The sequence below is a fragment of the Pteronotus mesoamericanus genome, unplaced genomic scaffold (genome assembly GCF_021234165.1).
Source record: "Pteronotus mesoamericanus isolate MK-2021 breed Mesoamerican mustached bat unplaced genomic scaffold, CSHL_Meso_final contig_116, whole genome shotgun sequence".
Classification (NCBI taxonomy): Eukaryota; Metazoa; Chordata; class Mammalia; order Chiroptera; family Mormoopidae; genus Pteronotus; species Pteronotus mesoamericanus.
Genome location: NW_026555027.1, coordinates 34,897,849 through 34,916,796, shown reverse-complemented (window position 1 = coordinate 34,916,796; position 18,948 = coordinate 34,897,849). Strand labels below are relative to the sequence as shown.

Below are 18,948 nucleotides of genomic sequence, written 5' to 3'. Positions count from 1 at the left end.
TATATAATAGTTAGCTATAATGCTATGCTAAGTTTAAAGGCATTTTAAAGTCCATAAAATATGTTACAGTCTAAATGTTTTGAAGCTTAGTAAGAGGCAACCAAAACAAAGCATTCTCTCATCGTCTTTAAATACCGTTCTTACACTGGGCAAACAAACGAACAAATTCTAGAAGATAAATGGCTAGTTGCTTCCCTTATAGTGGTAGTTTAGCTATTAAAAAAAAAAAAAAAAAAAAAAAAAAAACTGCCCTGGCCAGGAGGCGGCTTAGTTGGCTGGAGTGTTGTCCCCATACACCAGAAGGCTGCAGGTCGATTCCCAGTCAGGGTACATACCTGGGTTGTGTGTTCGATCCGGGTCAGGGCACATATCAGAGGTAACTGATCAATGTTTCTCTCTCTCTCCCTGTCTCTCTCCAAAATCAATAAAACTTATCCTTGTGTGAGGATTTAAAAAAGATATTACTTTCTACATTGGAAATGGTGCCTTACGATTTGCTTAATATTAGTCCAGTCAAATTTATGTATTACAGAATTTTCTTCTTCAGTATTTATATATACTGCCTGCTATGGTTTTCCTTTTGTCCTATAAATTTGTTTTTTAAAAAATCTGTCCTTGTTCTTAGGAGTGCCATGATTGCTGACTACATGTTCTGGCTTTTTGGAGGAAGTGAGCAGTGTATAAGCAAGCTCATCAAACTGTATTGGCAGGTAAAAACTGATGTCCCCACTAGGAAGGAGGAACCCATCTCATTTTTAGAATCAAAATGAAGGACTGGTGCTTAAAAGACTGCTGAAAAGGGTAGCTGTGGGCATATCCGTCAGAAGGACACTACTCAGTAGTAGTATATTTATAATGAACTAGATTTTCTGAAACTAATTTTAAGGGCAAAATTCTAAGTTGTTAACCCTTGGCCCATTTTTCAGTTTTACAACCCAATATACATTTTAGACATCCCAGGAACTGTTTTCCCAGGCATCCTGCTATAATGACATGATCCTTTAAAGTATGAACTTTGTATTTTCATAGATTCTTTGTGATCCATGACCTGTAAAAGCAGATGCTAGAAGTAATACCAATTATAAAATAAAGGAAAGCCCTGGCCCGTGTGGCTCACTTGGTTGGAGCACCGACCCATAACCTACAGGTTGTGAGGTCGATTCCTGGTCAGGGCACCTACCTAAATTGTGGGTTTGATCCCCGGTCTGGGTGCACATGATTCTCAGTCAGAGTTCATGCATGAGGCAACCAATTAATGCTCCTCTCTTGCATCGATGTTTTTCCCTCTCACTTCTTCTCTAGCTCTAAAAAGCAATGAAAGGAAAATCCTTAGGTGAGGATAAAAATAATAAAGGAAAATGCATAAATTGGTTGTATTTGTTGAGTGACATTTAGGATTTGGAACACTTAACCAAACTACAGATATTATTATTCAAAATGGCAGCAAGAAATCATATGGAAGGTCAATTAGATATTAAGAAGAGTCATAATTTCTTAGAATTGTAGGAGAATTAAGAATGTATGAGGTCACTCTTCGTCACAACAGACAAGTTTATTTTTGTCCTATTCCCCCTCCACAAATTCTCAATGACTTTCTGTTGAAATGTATCCAAAATGAAGATCTCATTTATCGCCCAGTCACATCTAATTTGTAAATTATTAAACTGCTTTCCTCCCTTAAAGTGGATTTCCACTACCAGAAAACTATCAGGTTCTTCCCAGTGGGGCCACACTGACAAAATGGAAAGCTATTTCCAAATAATTTTTTTTCAAATAGTTGAAAATCAACTACAAAAGCCATCTCCCTCCTTCATATCTTCTGCCCTCCAAACTATGTGAGGTTGTTCCTCCTTTGTATTTAAAGATCGTCTAATGTAATTGAATATGAAACTTTGGAATCAACTAGAGTAAAATCTGCTAAAACATTCATATAGAAGTGAGAAATAATCATCAATAGTCTTCTAACACTTCCTGATTTTTCCTACATTTTCAGTATTGTGTGTTGGCCTCTAGTTTTCTGTATTTCTATCATATGTTATCTTCAGCAGACAGTAAAGTATTAGGTTTACCTACTACAAAAAATAATAATTTAAATTAGTCTTACTTATAATTGAGACCTGTAACTATTTTTTAAAGTTGACTTTTAAGTATATACAATTGGCTTCTAGAGAGAGGTAGGAAAGGAGTTGAATCTTGAGATGAGATAATAATTGGAAGGCCTGGCATATATTAGGTCCCAAATAAATGTTTATTTTAGTTTGTTCATTCATTAAACAAACATTATATTGGGTACCTATTGTGTTTTCTACACTGGACTAGGGGGAAAAAAAAAAAGGTCCAATGTTGGTTCAATCTAAAACAGGTCAAGAGCTTGAAACTGGTTAAAAATTTTTTGTTTCCTTTACCTTTCAAAGAGCATTAATTTCACTATTTACCTCAAACTAGGAAAATAAACTGTACTTACCAATACATACATGAATCTTTGCTAAATAAAAAAAAAGAATGAAACAAATACTATTATTTCACCATTCTGCATTAAGAAAAGATAAGAAAAATATATCTCTCTTTGTGATCCCTTGTCTGGACATCAAGTCTGATTCAGTCCAAGCTCTACATGAATTCTCTAACCTGAGGCAAGTTAGTTCCTACAGGTGCTTCAACTGTAAAATAAGAGATGACCAGCCTTAAGTGTTTGAGAAGGTCTATAATTATGCTCATTTTAGCACTAAAAATCTCACATGTTTAGATACAACCAAACATGACATCACAAAGTTTAAGAAAAAAAGTAACACTTAGAAATTGTATCCTGTAGATAAATTCTATACACTAAACCCCTCTAACTCACCCTGGCCTCACCACACGCCATTGTCTCACCAGCTAGTTTTCCCCCTGCTAGCCAGCTTTTCCTTCACCTTAATTCTAACATCTACATCTTCCCCCAAACCTTGTTTTGTTCTAAATAAAAAGGGGGTTTGGGATGTTGCCTAAGAGCACTCAGTACATGCCAACTTTGAAGACAAGGATGCCCAGCCACTGTGCAACCACACTGTTGTATGTATGTTTGTATGTATGTATGTATGTGTATGTATTTATTGCTAACACTATTACAGATGCCCCCCATTTTCCCCTCTCTTTGCCCACAATTACCCAGCCCCTGCCCCTGCCCTGGGCCTTTGCCACAGTGTTGTCTGTATCCATGGGTTATGCTTATATGTTCTTTGGTAAATCTCTTCACCTCCTTTTATCCAGTACCCCCCCCCCATGCCTCTACCCTCTGATGTCTGTCAGTCGGTTCCATGTATCCATACCTCTGGTTCTGTATTTTTTTGTCAGTTTATTTTGTTCATTAGATTCCACATATAAGCAAAATTATATGGTACTTTTCTTTCTCTGACTGGCGTATTCAACTTAGCATAATAATCTCCAGGTCCATTCATGCTATCACAAAAGGTAAGAGTTCCTTCTTTTTTATAGCCATGCAGTATTCTATTGTGTAAATGTACCACAGCTTTTTATCCACTTACCTACTGATAGACACTTGGGCTGTTTCCAGATCTTAACTATTGTAAATAACACTGCTATAAACATAGGAGTGCATATATTCTTTCCAATTAGTGTTTTGGGATTCTTAAGGTATATTCCCAAAAGAGGGATCACTGGGTTAAGAATGCCCCAAATATCACAGGCTAGGAATTGTATTTGCACGTACACTCATAAACATTCATTAAAGCTGAATAAAGACAGGGGTTATTTTCACTCCCTTTGTTAGTGGAGGAGTTGCTGTATAGCTTCTTTTCAAGCACATAAAATCCCTATCACTCTGGTCAGTTATTCTTTTTAGAAGTTTTACACAGGAAATGGAAAATTTCAGAATGTAAAAAATTGAGAGCAAGCCTACACTTACTCTCATAGACAGACTACTGACTTACAAACTTTATACGCAAAAGAGCAAACCCTTGCTTTGGTGAGCTCAAGAACACCTTTCAAGTGTAGTAAGAATATTTTTCATATCAATCCAGCAAGAAAAAAAGACATAAAGTTCTACACTCTATGACAGCTCACACTGGGATATATCACTTCGAATAAAAGTTTTTGCACATGTTATTCTATAATAGTGGCACCTTGTCAGAGCTAGAAAGGATTGGAAATCATGTGTCACGAGATGTCGCTTGTATGCGTGCTTCTGCAACCCGATTCCCATCTTCTGATACCTGCCACCCTCCTATTCTCAAACACCATGAGACCTCATCACAATTCTGAGCTAATTTGCAAAATAGAAAGCCCTAGTCAAGCTAAGAATTAGCTATATTGAAGCAGTGACCATTATGTATTTATATATTGCACCTAAAGTAATAATATTATTCCAAGCAGAACTTTATAGTAAACTCTAATCCCCCTCCCAGGCCCCTTGCCCCTTAGATCCAGGGCTAGATGTAGTAGCATCAGGAAACAAACAAGACTTCTTCTATCACACCTCTTTCTCTTTTTTGTTTTCCCACCTTCACACTCAGCCATGCTCTCGGCCACTTGGATTATCTCTTGCGTAGCTTAATCCCCTGCAATGTGAGTATCAGGAACAACTCTGGTCTGCACCACACAGCAAAGCAGAGTGAGGAAAGGCAATAACAGCTAAATTTGTTGCCGAACTCCTATGAAACAAGTGCAGAGGAACCCCAGTAAACAGGCAAACTACCTAATAAGCTCACTCTCCACCTTAACTGTTTTGTTTATTTTTTTCTTTTTTTTTGTTTGTTTGTTTTTTGAGTCAGAAACCTCTCTGAGAATCTGATTCAATTCATAGGCATCCACCTAGAAACAATACTTATAAACACATACAAGAGAAAAATGTGCTTACCCTTTATCTCATTGCATTGAAAATTGATCTCCTACACATAGAATACCAAAGCAGCATTTACACATTATTCTGGCTTTCTCGTTCTTGTGAGGTTGTGCAGGTTTTCTGGAATAAGAAATTGAAATATTATATTTGTCATCTTACCAATGTCAGCACTTCATTTTAAAGGCAATAGAGCTAGAAACCCTGATCTCAAAGTCTTGAATAGCAAGTGGAGTCAGGGCTCTTATAGCTCACAGTATCTCCTACGGGTAGGCATGGATCAAAAAACACCAAAATTCACATTACATTATTTCCTTTGTCCTCAAGTCAATGAAGTGATTTTTTGCTAGGTCTGTATCAGCAAGGTTGTCTATGTCAGCAATATGTTTCAATGTTAAAGCCATCTAAACAAAAAGTGACCTTTATAACAGATAAGGTGTTTGCCAAGCATCTGTAGATTTTTGTACCAAGAAACTCAAGACTTAGTTGTTCTCACACTTAGTATTAGAAAGTCCATATTGTTATTTGACTCCACCTACTTCCTTTGATGTGACAGCTTCACCAAAAAAAGCTCATAGTTTTTCAGCAGCATCTCTAGTAGTGAATTCAGTATTTCAATCAAAAGATTTGTCTCATTTATCTAAGATATCAGCCATTAAAAAAATAAAAGTATTACTGGAATGAGCTCACTATAAATTTATCCTAAAATAAGTTTTCCTTTCTCTTAAAAAAATTTAAAGAATTAACCAAACCAAATTACTTCTAAATTTCTTCTTTGGTTTGCCAACCAATGTCTTCACTAGGAAAAAAACTTGTTGTGTGTGATCCTGTATCTTGACAAAGATCTACTGAAGAGGCACTGATTTGAGTTCTTGGCTCTAAGGAAGTCAAAGACTTTAACAGCAGTAGAAAGACCTCTTTGGGAATTGTTGGAAGGGTTGTTGACACCAACACAGGCCCATGTAGAAAGCGTGACATGTGGAGCATCTTTCCTTAGTGAAATAGCAAAGGCTGAGGTGGTGCCAGCTTCACAGGTTGTCCATCTGTGCAGAAAATACCAAGACTTTCCATCCAATTCAAGTTGTACTTGGCACTGAAATGTTCACCATCTTAAAGATGTCAATGGTATAAATGGTTTCCAAAAGGGCCCACCGAAAAGGAATACTTCTTTGGTGTAATTATTCACAAAGGACAAAATCAGGAGCTGGCTGCAACTGAGAAACATGATTTTCCACAGCCACTTCCTTGAGGAAGATGGTGCCATCTCTGGTCTTCTAAAGCCCTTCCTTGACTTTCAGCAGTTCGCAGCCACAGGTTAAGATTCTTGCACTGCTCATTCTCTTTGAAACAGCCCTTTTTCTTTTTGGTTTTGGGACTAGCAGGTGACATTTACTGCTTTTAGCACTCAAGGCAAAAAATAACACCCAGAATGTTAGTGTCATATAGTGCCTCCTTAAACTGCACTGTGGTCATTCAAGCTTGAAACCTTGCCCATCCAGTGTCTCCAGATGCCTCTTAAATTTGTGGACACCTTTTTTCTTTACTCTCAAATTGCATTTGTTACCATACTCACTCAGCAAATATTTAGTGAGCACTTATTAGTGATGATATGTTAGGCACTGTGCTATGTGTTGGAAATACATCAGTGAATAAAATAAACATCATCCTGTTTTCAAGAAACATATATTCTGACACAAAATATTTACCAAGAAAAACAACTGGTACTTAAATTAGACACCACTTCTTAATCTGTTTTTCTTCAACAGTATCATCAAAGTGAACTGGAAAAAGGAGTTCAATACATATCTGTTAAATGACTCAATCATCTAATTTAAATATTGGTTTGACATGAAGCTCTAACCAATAATGTTGAGAGTATTTTGAAATAGTTACTTTGTTTGCAATTTTAGAATTCAGTGCTTATATTAATTCATCAAGTATTTCTGTGTGTGTGTGTGTGTTAAGTTCAAAATCATGGACAACTTTTGTGCTTTAGTTGAGTATGGGATTCATCAGAATATTTAGAGAAGGTTGCAGATTTCCAAGAGTCTTTTGTCCCATTGGTTTCTGTGCTCACCGGTGCCACCATGCAATTCCTAAGGACTTAGCTATTAGCTTTGTTCAAACATGGTGATTAAGGCAACAGCAAGCAAATGGATTTCTCTGTACCAATCAGAGAATGATGTAGTATAACTGGACAATGAATGTGAATTGATCACTTATACTAATAATTTAGACTGATTTTTTACTTCAGTTCTTTTTTTCTTCTTGATATTGGAAAATAGTCCAATATTAGTCTTGTACATGGTAAACGTTCACAATATTTCAACCTCGGAATAAAAATAAAATCTTCCACATAAAATTAGAGGCAAAATAAGGTCAAATAAAGAGAAAAAAATGTTTATTAACTTAAAGAAAACACCTACATATTCTGGAGAAGAAAAATGTGTTCTCTCTAAAGATTTGCTTCTACATGAAAAATTTTGCCAATGAAGGAACAAAATAGAAATACTATATTAGCCATTTCTCTTAAAGGCTTATGTTTAAAGTATATTTATTTATTTGGCCTTGTCAGGCAGAGAGTTTATAAAATATTTGGACAAGGAGTGTCTAAAAACAACCAAGCATTACACAGTGTGGGACAAAAGTAGGTTTATAATTGTGAGTAAGTAAAACAGTTTATTCTTGTATTATTATTTATTAATCATTGTATTATTTTCCATAGAAACAACTGTAAACCTACTTTTTGCCCCCCCATAGTATTTAGATTAGAGATGATTTGAGAAACATCAAACTGCTCACCTAAAAACCTTTGCCCTAGCAATTGTATGTATCATGCTTACATTCCCATCATTTGGCATTGTGTCTCTTGTCACCTTCAGGTCATATGCAAAAGAATTTTGTCTGGAAGCTTTTAACTCATCAGTGGGAGAATTCTGAACTAAATTGTGGGAATTAGCTTGTTTGAGACTTCTTAGTCTCTTTGGAAACATGAAAACAGAATCCTGAAGGAACAAAATGAAAGAAAAGATAAATTCTGATGATAAAAGGTGATAGAATGCACACAAGCTGTAATGAGGAACAGTGACAGAATGTTGTCAAACCTAAAGAATGTAGGTTGAACAGATGAACCTGATGGGTTCATCTGTGCTTATTGTTATATATTATCTGTGCTTATTGATACCTGTGCTTAAATCTGTGAAGCAAAGGAAGGAAAAGAAATATGAACTGTAGGAAGAGGTCAGGCTTGAGATTCTCAAGATGCAACTTCTAATTCCTATGCTAGAATTGAATTTGGGGTAAGACTTCATTTCTGTTTTAGTCAGCTACTGCTACAATAACGCTGTGTAACAAATCATTCTGAAACTCAGTGACTTGTGATAATAAGCAAGTTGGTTGTCTTGGACTTGACCAACCTAGGCTGGTCTTGTCTTGGCTTGGCTAGGCTTAGCTCCAAGCTGCCAAGAGACCCAGCTGTGATCCATGTGCCTCTCCTCATCTTATGGCCAGAGGCTACCTAATGTCTGTTTATCTTGTGGAAAATACTCAGGAGTCTAAGAGAGAAAGCAAATTCATATAAGCACATTTCAGACATCTGCTCATACCATGCTTGCTAACAACCCATGGGCCAAAGCAAGCCATGTGACTAAGCCCAAGGACAAGGGGTAACATTCATCTGCTTAGCTGTGCAAAGCCATGTCAATGGTATGGATATGATATTGCTATAGGAAGGGGAAATTGAGTCCAGCAACTCAATCTACAACAGCTTTAGACTTTTGTTTCTGCTTTGGTATGATGAGAAAGTCAGCCTCAGCTTGTGGTTTTCAAACACTGGTCTAGTGACCAACTGTATCATAGTCACTTGGGAGAATGTTTAAAATATTAGATTTCCAGAATTGGATGGAGTCCTGCAAACTGTATCTGTCTACTTCTCCCCCACTAGATGACTCTGATGCACAGTCTGGGGCTAGATGGTCTCTAGGGCCATTTACCATTTGTTTTAATGTTAATGATCAACTTAGCATACCGTGAAGTTTATCTAGGGCTTCCTTCATTGCAAAGGTAGAATATCAGATGACCCGTACAAGTGATGCTGCCGACCTGACAATGCAAGTGAGATAGTACATAAACCCCAGATTATCCGCGAAGTCTTTCCAGGCAACCTGCGCTTCCTATTTTTAAAGGTAAACAACTGTTATCCCCTCTCACCGTGATGTAAGTCAGGTCTCCCTGCACACCTCCCATCCCCAAAGCAAATTCCCTGGCTGCTTCAGGAGCTTTTCCTGCCTTCAGGGTTACATCTAGACAACAACAGTCATTGAAAGATTTTTTAGTCACTTGCTTACGAAGAGATCATTCATTAAGCTAAGCAATATTAAAATTCTCATTTTATAAATTGCCATGTTTTTTTAGTTAAAAGGCAGACTAAAGAAGTGTCCAAATTGAGATGAGAGGTAAAAGAGAGCTGCTTTTCCTAGGTCTTGGAAAAAAGATAAATGTAGAAATGAATTTCTCATCTAATTATTCATTCCTGTTTATATATTCTTTAATAATATGTTTCCATGGTTACCAGCATTGTAAAATGTTGCCTGTGTTTCATTTTGCTTTGATGCTATTTGAGGTAGTATGCCAGTAAGGGAGGTTCAGCTTTAAATGAAAGGTGTAATTGAGGCAAATATTTGATCCAAGGTTGAGTGATCCTGTGAAGGAGATGGTGACCGTGACAGTATTTTCTGTTTGTATAGTTTTGTGCAGTTCGTCTATTGATGTCCTGTGAATGTCCCAGGCATTAGCAAGGCAGAAAGGAAGAGGCAGGAACCTGAACCCTACACATATTAAACTCATACATTTTAGTACTGTTGTATGTGTTTGGTGACATTGATTTTCCTAGACTGTCTAGTAGGTGAGGTTGCTTTTTACCAGACCTACCTGTCCCTCCCTTCTCCCCACACTGTCTTCCTCCCCAGCCCCACAGGTGCATGTGTGCCAAGAGCCAAAGCCTTCTTTCAAAAATGAGTCCAACGTTTAATTACTTCATTCCCATGTGAATTTTAAATAGAATGCCAACTTTTCAGAGGTTGCCTGACTTTGAAGCCCCAATTGTCACAGAAATAAAAGGCTTTGCCTCCTACTAAGACAATATGTATCCAGATAATGTAAGAATTTGGGGACAGTACTTCAAATGTGCCCTGCAGGAGGCAGCATCCTTCCCTTGTATGTTAGCCTTCATGGGCAGGGTGATCATTTAAGCTCCTTCGAAAATGGTGATATCCTATCAAGCAAGAAAACTAATCCTGAACCACTCCTGAGAAATATTTACTCACATTTTAAATGGTGCTCGTTTGGTTTTGCAGTCACATTAGTAGGTGATGGAGGAAACCCACACCATAAAAAGGTCAACTTTTCCTCCCAGCCCCTTCCTAAGAAGAGTTTTGGGTTTCTGACAGTTGTTAAGGGAGAATAAAAGCAACCTCTAAATTCCTTTTCATTTTCTCTCGTTTGAGAATGATACGGGTTTCAGAGATTGAAGGCAATTTGGGCCTTTTTTTTTTTTTTTTTACTTGAACAAATTTAGGTATAGCTATTTGATTTCCAGGAGTCCTCAGATTATTCTGCTAGGTTGCCATGAGGTTATTTTGTTTTCAAAGAGGCTTTCCTTTCATTTTAAGTTGGTGAACATGTTGATTCCTTCTTTTTTTTTTTTTGTTTGCATCTTAAAATCAAAAATCGTTATGATTAAAATCAAATTTAAAGGGTTCTATGGTTACCTCTTATATTTCCCATAGATTTTTATGCGTTATTGATCTATAAACTTCCAGAGAAATTGAGGTCACATTTTTTAGCAGATATGGAACAACTATTCCATGAAATTTTTAAAGCTGTGTTCACTCAGGTATAAGATAGTCTATAAAGCTCAAAACTTTTAATGTTTTTGTTTGTATTCATCCATCCTTTTGATGGTATTGCACACTAATTAAAAATAAATTCTCTTCTTTTCTTGAACTCGTAAGATTGTATTTTCCTCACTAACTATTAAAGACTGCTTTCTGTACCTGTACTGTAACTCCTGGTTCAATCATTTTTTTTTCATAACCTCCCCTCTTCCAAATAATGAGACTTTTGTACTTTAAATATCAACCTTTAACATATGGCATGGTTTACTTCTTCTCTGAATATTTTTTTTTAACAACACAGCTAGGCGACGGAGATTAAGAACTACATGGTTTCATAGAATTCTAGCTCATCTCTTTTTGTTTGAAAAAAGTCTTTTTTATTTAACTTATTGAGGTGTCATTCATTAATAGGGTAATATATGTTTCAAGTGTACATTACCACGATACATGAGTTGTATATTGTATTGTGTGCCTGTTACAGAACCCCGCCAAGGCTCTTCTGGAACAGCTGTGTTTCAATTGCCTGCCACCAAGAAGCGTGACTCCCAATGCTAGAGTTTGATGAAAAAGGAAAGAGGTTGTTTATTTAAAGTTTATACAGATTTAGAATAATGGCAGATTTCTGCCGTTAAGTCCCACTCCCTCTGAAAACATCTAAAAACACATAATCCTGCCTCCCTTTGCCAAACCAGGCCAGTTTCAGAATATGCCAGACAGAGGAACCATCTTTCAGAAAAGCAGAAGTCTGCAGCTCAGCATTCCCAGTCACAGCTCAGCTCCCAGTGTTCTGAAAAATTTGGGTGGCTAGGCAGGTCCCCTTTACAGCCCCATCAGCTTTGGCACCAAACTCTCCAAGCAAACTCAAATCTGGGTGGCTGGGCAGGTCCCCTGCAGCTCTGTCAGCTCTGCTGCCTCACTAGACTTCTGGCTTTCAGACCTCCTCTCTCTTACCCCAGACCACATGGCTCTCTCTCTTCTCTTTCTGCCCAGCTTCATTTAAATGCTCGGCCTGGAACTTCCTGCATGATCTCATATTCAGCCCCTTCTATGATGTGTTAGTGTCTGCCATTTTTACCAGTTCCCCCATAACTTTTACCTTATTTTGGCAGCTATCTTTAGTCATGGCAAAAGTTCCCAGCAATGCATGGATATCTGGGGGGGGCATCCGCCTCCTGACGCTTCTGCAGGTGCCATACGAGCTCTCCCGGCTATGCCATGAGTCCCTGAGCATATTCTCAGTTATGTACACAGTTCACCCTGGGTGGCAGCCTTCTTCCCTTCAGGAAGGCACAGCCACTAACTCTCCATTGTTGTTCAATGTATCTTAAATGCCATATGAGCCACTTCTCCTTTCCCCCACTCAAGGATTGTGGAAGCTGTTCTCCTACTTTCAGGAGACCCTTGCTCTGCACCTCATTACATGCCCACCACCCAAAGTCAAATCATCATCTTTCACCAGATAATTGCCCCCCTTTACCATTCACTGCCCCCCCATCCCTTTCCTCTGGTAACCACCGTACATTTGTCTACCTGTGTCTCTGAGTTTCAAAATGACTTTTCATATAAAACTGAAACTCAGGATCTTAAAGTAACTATTGAGCTAACCTATTTTTATCCAAGAACGCATAGGTGCTATTTTATATAGTGCAAGCGAAACCAGGAGTCAACAGCTTACAAGGGACAATAACCTCTAGAAAACCGTGGGAGGGCTATTTCAGGCCCAAACCTAAAGGGATGGAAAACATGATAATAAGCATGACAAGTCTTCATTTTATCTTCTCTTCACCAGGTGGGGTTTGGCCTGTTCTAACATTCATATATAAGATGCAAATCAGAGATAAAACTGAAGACTGTACACAGATAACTTGGAAACACAGCGGTAGGTCTCTTAAAGATAGCACTTCATTTCATGTCTCACCCGATACATCTATCCCCATCTTGAGATATCTTTGGATGATGGAAAGTCACAGATAGGAGGACACCCATCATGTCATCTTCCTGCAGTCTGTTGTCTTCCCAAATATAAAGTCCCCCAAGAGGGGTCACAGCCTGGAAGAGATTAGTCACCGTCTAATGAAAGAAAGAAGAATGAAGAAGAGGTGTCTGGTTGCCAAGCAAAGCTGGAAGCTTAGGAAGAAAGGAAATTAAGAGGAGGTAGGAATATACCTAAGGCAAACTTTGAGTACTAGACACTAGCACTATAAAGACACTTTTTATGTGGCACAGGAGTCCCTTTTGCTGGATCCCAGACAGACCATCATGCCTCCTTGGCCTTCGTGCCATCAGGGCCAGAGCGCTGCAAGCTTCCAAGATGAACTGTTCCCTCATTGAAGGCTCCTTTAGAACTTTCTTCCTCTTGCTAGGATTTTATTTCTGCCTGGTAAGGCTTTACAGAGGAGCCCTCTTGTATTTAGAATCCTGTCTTTGTGCTGGACAGGGCTGTAGACCTCATTTATGCATCTGAACAACATAAATAGCTCAGAGTACGAGGCTCCGACTGAGATAGAACTGACTTGAATCCCAGCTCTGTCAGAAAGTAGCCATGTGAACTATTGTAAAATTCAGTTTTTCTCATCTGTAAAATGGAATAACAAAATGCTTGTTTTTCTAGTATTATCTTAACAAAGAGAATAATTTATCTACAGCACTTAGCCAATGCACAGTGACCACTCATTTAATTAATAAGTGAGTTTTACAGGTTAGTCAATGAACTAAATGAGGTTAACATGGGCAGAGTACAAGGGCAGGTTGCTTTCCAATGGCAGAAAATTAGCCCCTGCAACTTACATCTTGTCTTCAAATTAAACATCCTTAAATTCTTTTAACTTTTTCTCCAATATACAATATACACTTTCTCAAGAGCCTCCTTGACTTTTCCATTCAAAGTTGTCTTGCATAGTAGCAAAGAGATAAAACAGATGCTTTGTGGAAAAAGCAGTACGAGTCTGGGTACCAAGGTCACCAGGTTCTTTCCTGAACGCTGCCATTAATCAGCTGTGTACACCAGCAAGCCACACCCCCATCTAAAATCACAAGTCAAGAAACACAATCAGAAAACAACATAGAGTTAGGGAGAGGGATACCTACCTTCACGCTACCTTCATATAACTAAACAAAGTATAGGGTTGAATGCACAACAAAAAGGGTCCCAAACTCTGCTGACATTTACCACCGAACATAGAGCCTGCAACTCATTAGTAATACCCAGTTGTGCTTATGAAATAATTACAGTAATGTAGCTATTTATTCCTGTGATACTTTTTGGTGATTCATTTTTAAGTCATCAAGAATAAAAGCTCTGTGGCATCCTAACGAGCCTGGAGGCTGCTGAAACCCACACTTGTAACTCTTTCGTTTCTACCAGCCGGTGTTTCTCTAATGTGCAAGCAGAAAATTATTTGGGGTCTTTAGAAAAAGAATGTACTTTAAATTCTATTTATAAATTATATGTGCTTTGCAACTACGTAAGTTAGACCAACCTGAGCATATTATTTAAGTTTTCCTATTAAGAAGCCTTTCATTTAATTTTTGTAAATGTTTCTCTTTGAGACAGGCAAGTTGATTGATAGGATATCCTAAATCTAATGAGTGACCAATACAAAACAGTCTTATTGTGACCTACAGCTGTGACGTGACGGATGAATACTCTGGTTTGTGTTAGGATTCATTTGTGAAGATGATCTTGACCTGATTTAGGTTTGATGTGATGCGATTCATTTTGTTTCTCTGTTAGTGTTAGAGTTAAATTGTTGTCTTTGAAGACAGGATTAAGATACTCATAGAAAAAGAAAAAGGGAAATGATACTTATCTTACGCTCCTAGATTTACAATCTAATGAGAAAGATGAAAAAAGCAGCTCAGTGTAAGAGAAAGCATTGGTTTAGGAGAGGGGTTCTTGTCTTGCTTCCATCTTGGATTTTGAGACCTCAGGTATGTCACGAGAACTCACCACTCTCAGCTTCCTTGATCATAAAGTTGAGTGATTTTAAAATACTTTAAATCTGCTTAGTCTTGTGCTGGAAGATTGTGGAAATAAAATTGTGCTACAAAATATAAATGATTAAAAATTAATATAGAGTAAATGTTACACATTAAATGCAGAAGTTATTCAGTTAATGGAAGCATTGTATATATACTCAAAATCTGAACCCTAACCCTGACCAGACTGGGTAGTGGACAGTGGTGTACACACACATACACTATATGGATATATGTACCTAAATATATATGTTCCAAATACACCTATATATAGCATTCACATACACTGCAAAACTAAAGTAAATTAAATACTTCAGAATTTAAAATTATATTTATTATGATTGTTTTTAAACAGCAAAGGTTGCCTAGCAGAGAATTCAAAACAGCTTTATAAAAAAATTTGCTTACCTTGGTATGCAAATTCATACAATCTTAGATGTTTCTCCCTCTCCCTTCCTCTTTCTCTAAAAACAATCAAAAAAGTGTCCTTGGCAAGAATTTTTTTTTTTAAAAAAGTCAATTTCTCCCTTACAATGTAGTCCAATGTGGGTGCTTTTGATTGGTTCTCCTCAAGTCAGCACTGTGGGAACCCATACTCGTTTCTTCTTGTAGCTCCATCTTTCTCTGTCTCCTGGGAGTCCTTTTTTCCACAACTGATAATGAAAGAAAATAAAGGGTCATACTAGGCAAGATCAGACACATAGGCTAGGCCTGAAAAGAGCACCTACCATTCCCACCTACATTCCATTGGCCCAGTCTCAGCCACAAAGCCATTCTTTTCTACACAGGAATCTGAAAAATGCTTAACCATGTGCCCAGGTTATGTATACATATATGTTCTAAAATCCGGCAGCATGCACTATAAAACTAAAGTAAATTAAATATTTTAGAATTTAAAATTATATTTATTATGAAAGGTTTTAAAAGGAGGGTAAAACCCAGGAGGTAAAAATCATAATTTTTAGACAAAGTAGAATATTCAGTATGAGACCCAAATTCTAAATTCCATAAAATAAGAAGCTCTTAATCCTTAGAAAAGTCACTTAAGCCTCTCCAAATCACAATTCATCTCATATTTAATGAATTGGGCTGGAAAATTCACAAAGTTCCTTCCAGATGTAATCTTGTAAGTAAAGTGATTTGTTGCGATTATGATCAACCCTGGTATTGGGAGTATTAAAGGAATAATTTGATAATAATTTATAATAATTAGATTAGATTTTTTTTAATTAGAACTGACAGGATTTCCATTTACTGAGCCATCATTACTAGATACATAGTTAAAAGGTCACAATTTGTTCAAATCCTCCAACGAAAAGATAAGGAAAAAATTCATAATCCCATTATGTTGAAAATGTTTGAGGATTATACTTTGTGCCAGATTTTTCCTGAGCACCTTGAATGCTCTTAAAAATTTACCAGGAAGAACAAACCCTCTTGGGTTTAAAAGAAGGAGATGAATTTTTTTTTCTCTATTAATAATCTTTTCCCTCTACTTTGATTGTTTTTTTTCTTTACCCTTGATAGAGAACTTCTCTTCCCCTGTCTCTTCCTGAGTGTCTTGTTATACAGTTATTCTAAGCAAGCTGATTTCTGAGGTAGCAAGCGGCTCTTTTTGCTTAGCTGAAGTACAAGGATAAATTATTATAAGTTACTGTATGTAGAGGAAATGAGCTGCCAACTTAATACTCTTGGTTTATGTTAGTATAAGCTTTAAAACTTGATAAATGTGAGGATAATGATGGAGAGTTATTAGGACCCCTGTGCTCAACACCTAATTTCCAAGCTTTTTTTTTTTTTTTTGTAGTAGCAGAGGAAGCGTAATTAACAGCAATGTACACTTAATAGGACACATGGACTAATTGTCTCCCCCATTCTCTGTACATATACAATGTTTATTGACACCAGAGAAACTCATACATTGGGAAATAATGAACCAATTGCAGAAAATTTTTGTCAAATTTTAAACTATCATTTGAGATCTGCCTTCATTTTCAGCACAGCTACTTTTTACAAGCTATAATTTCTTATTTGGTCTCTTCCTCTATTTTATTTTCAAATCAAGGAACATGTTTGACTAATCATAAAAAGTGAATTAAAATCTACATTTTGATATCTATAATTATTACCAAATATTCTCATTTTTAAAAATCCTTAAGTATAATTTTTCAATATGCACATAATAGAGCCTTCATGAAAGACAGGCCGAACTCTAAATTACCATCACAAAATGAAAACCTGATATTTTGGTATCTAACCCAAAATCCCCATGATTTTAATAAAACTAAATTTCTTTCAAAGTTGTTTCATTAAGGAGTTATTTAATGATGTACTAGAAATACATATATATTGGAGACACAGGTATCAATTCTTTTGCAAGAGCAATATGAGACAGGTTCAAAGTCTTAAGACTGTTTATCTCCAGAAGAACAAAAAATATTAATTCATTAAAACACAGCAAGGATGTGTCAGGATCTGATAAATACATTTTCTGTATCCTCATTTCTACTTTATTTTCAATATGTATACTTTGGACTATAATTTCCTTTGAGAAACTACCTCCATGGAAAATTCAATTCTTACTTAGTCTTACATGCACACTCAGCTCACTCATCTGCTTTCTTACCTATCTTCAAGACAGAGGGCTGAAGCCACGGAAGGACCCCGTTCCTATTGGCTCCGAGCGGGAAGAGTGGGAGGCTGCCCTCCAGCACACACCCTCCTACGGGGAGAGCTCCGTGAAAGCCTGAATGCAAAGCCTTAAACGAGCAGATCAAGCTGCCACACAAAAACCACACTTCTGCCACATGGAAAAAAGCTGGTGTAGGCTCTTGGGCACAAATCTTACTGCCCCTGTTGTGAGATGGCTTAGCAAAGCTACCCTGCAGAAGTCATTGAAGCTGCCAGCAATTGGAAAAGAAATGAGATGGAGAAAGTGTTTTCTTCTATCCTGGTCTTACAGGGATACTGTTAATGTCTTTCTGGAAGAAAACTAGAGAATTAAATCCCTTCACTAAATTTTTTTTTAATTTTTTTTTTATTTACTTTTTAAATACATTTGTCTCTGACTCCCCCCCACCTCTTTCCCTTGCCCCCTCCCACCTTCCCTCCCTCCGCTCTTCCCCTTTGGTTTTGTCCATGAGTCCTCGCTATATGTTCCTTGACTTTCCCCTTCCCTTCCCCTTCCCTGCCCCCCCCTTCTCTCTTGTCTCTGTTGATTTCTTTTCCTTTCAGTGTTGCTGGTCATATTTTCCTTGCATCTTTGCATTGTTGGTTAGGTTCCGCTTATAGGTGAGATCATATGGTATTTGTCTTTCGCCCCCTGGCTTATTTCGCTTAGCATGATGCTCTCCAGTTCCATCCATGCTGTTGCAAAGTTTAGTACTTTCTTTTTTTCTTTCTGCTGCATATACAGCAGAAAACAGAATACAACAGTAGTACTCCATTGTGTATATGTACCATAATTTTTTGATCCAATCATCTACTAATGGGCATTTAGGTTGCTTCCAAGACTTGGCTATTGTAAATTGTGCTGCTATGAACATTGGGGTGCATAGGTTCTTTTGTATTGGCGTTTTGGTGTTCTCAGGGTATAGTCCCAGCAGGGGAATCGTTCACTAAATTTTTTGATCCAGATTGAAAGGCACTCAAAGACACCATCAGAAAAGCTCTTTGGGTGTTAGGAACTCTTATGGTCTGAATTATGTCCCCCAAAATTCATATGCTTAAGTCCTAGCCCAATGCTGGGATTGTGATTGTATTTGCAAATAAGGTATTTAGGTTAAAGTGAAATCTTTGGGTGGGCCTTAATCCAGCATAGCTGCTGACACAGGGGGAAGCTGCCAATGGAAAAGAGGGAGACCTTAGGTTTCAACCCTGCAAACACCTTGATCTTGAACTTCTAGCCTCTGGAACTATACCAGTATGTGATAGTTTGTTAAGGCTGCCAGAGCCAACTGATATAAGAACAGCTTACAAAAAGTGGTAAAGTCAGATTGCGACCTTAGAACTGGGGTCTAGAACATCTTCTCTCTCCACCACGTCGTTCCACATGCATCTAGGTACTACTGCTTGCTTTTTTGGTCTGAATGGGCCATCCCAGGATTGGTTCCAGCGGCGAATATATATGTCAGCACCAATCTGGAGAAAGTATTCTCCTACTCAATCTAAAGAATCTACATTTTTGCTGGAGGACCAGGACCTGATGTCTAAGCACCTCGTTTAACTTCTTAACCCACA

At 37.5% G+C, this 18,948-nt stretch overlaps 1 protein-coding gene across 1 annotated transcript in view; it reads left to right on the top strand.

Annotated features, from left to right (window-relative positions):
* Positions 1-18,948, top strand: part of SPATA16 (spermatogenesis associated 16) — a 182,005-nt gene that overhangs the window by 111,603 nt on the left and 51,454 nt on the right. Inside the window, exon 4 of the mRNA XM_054577053.1 lies at positions 626-710. Coding sequence (XP_054433028.1) covers positions 626-710 — 85 coding nt within the window. The remainder of the gene's footprint in view (positions 1-625; positions 711-18,948) is intronic.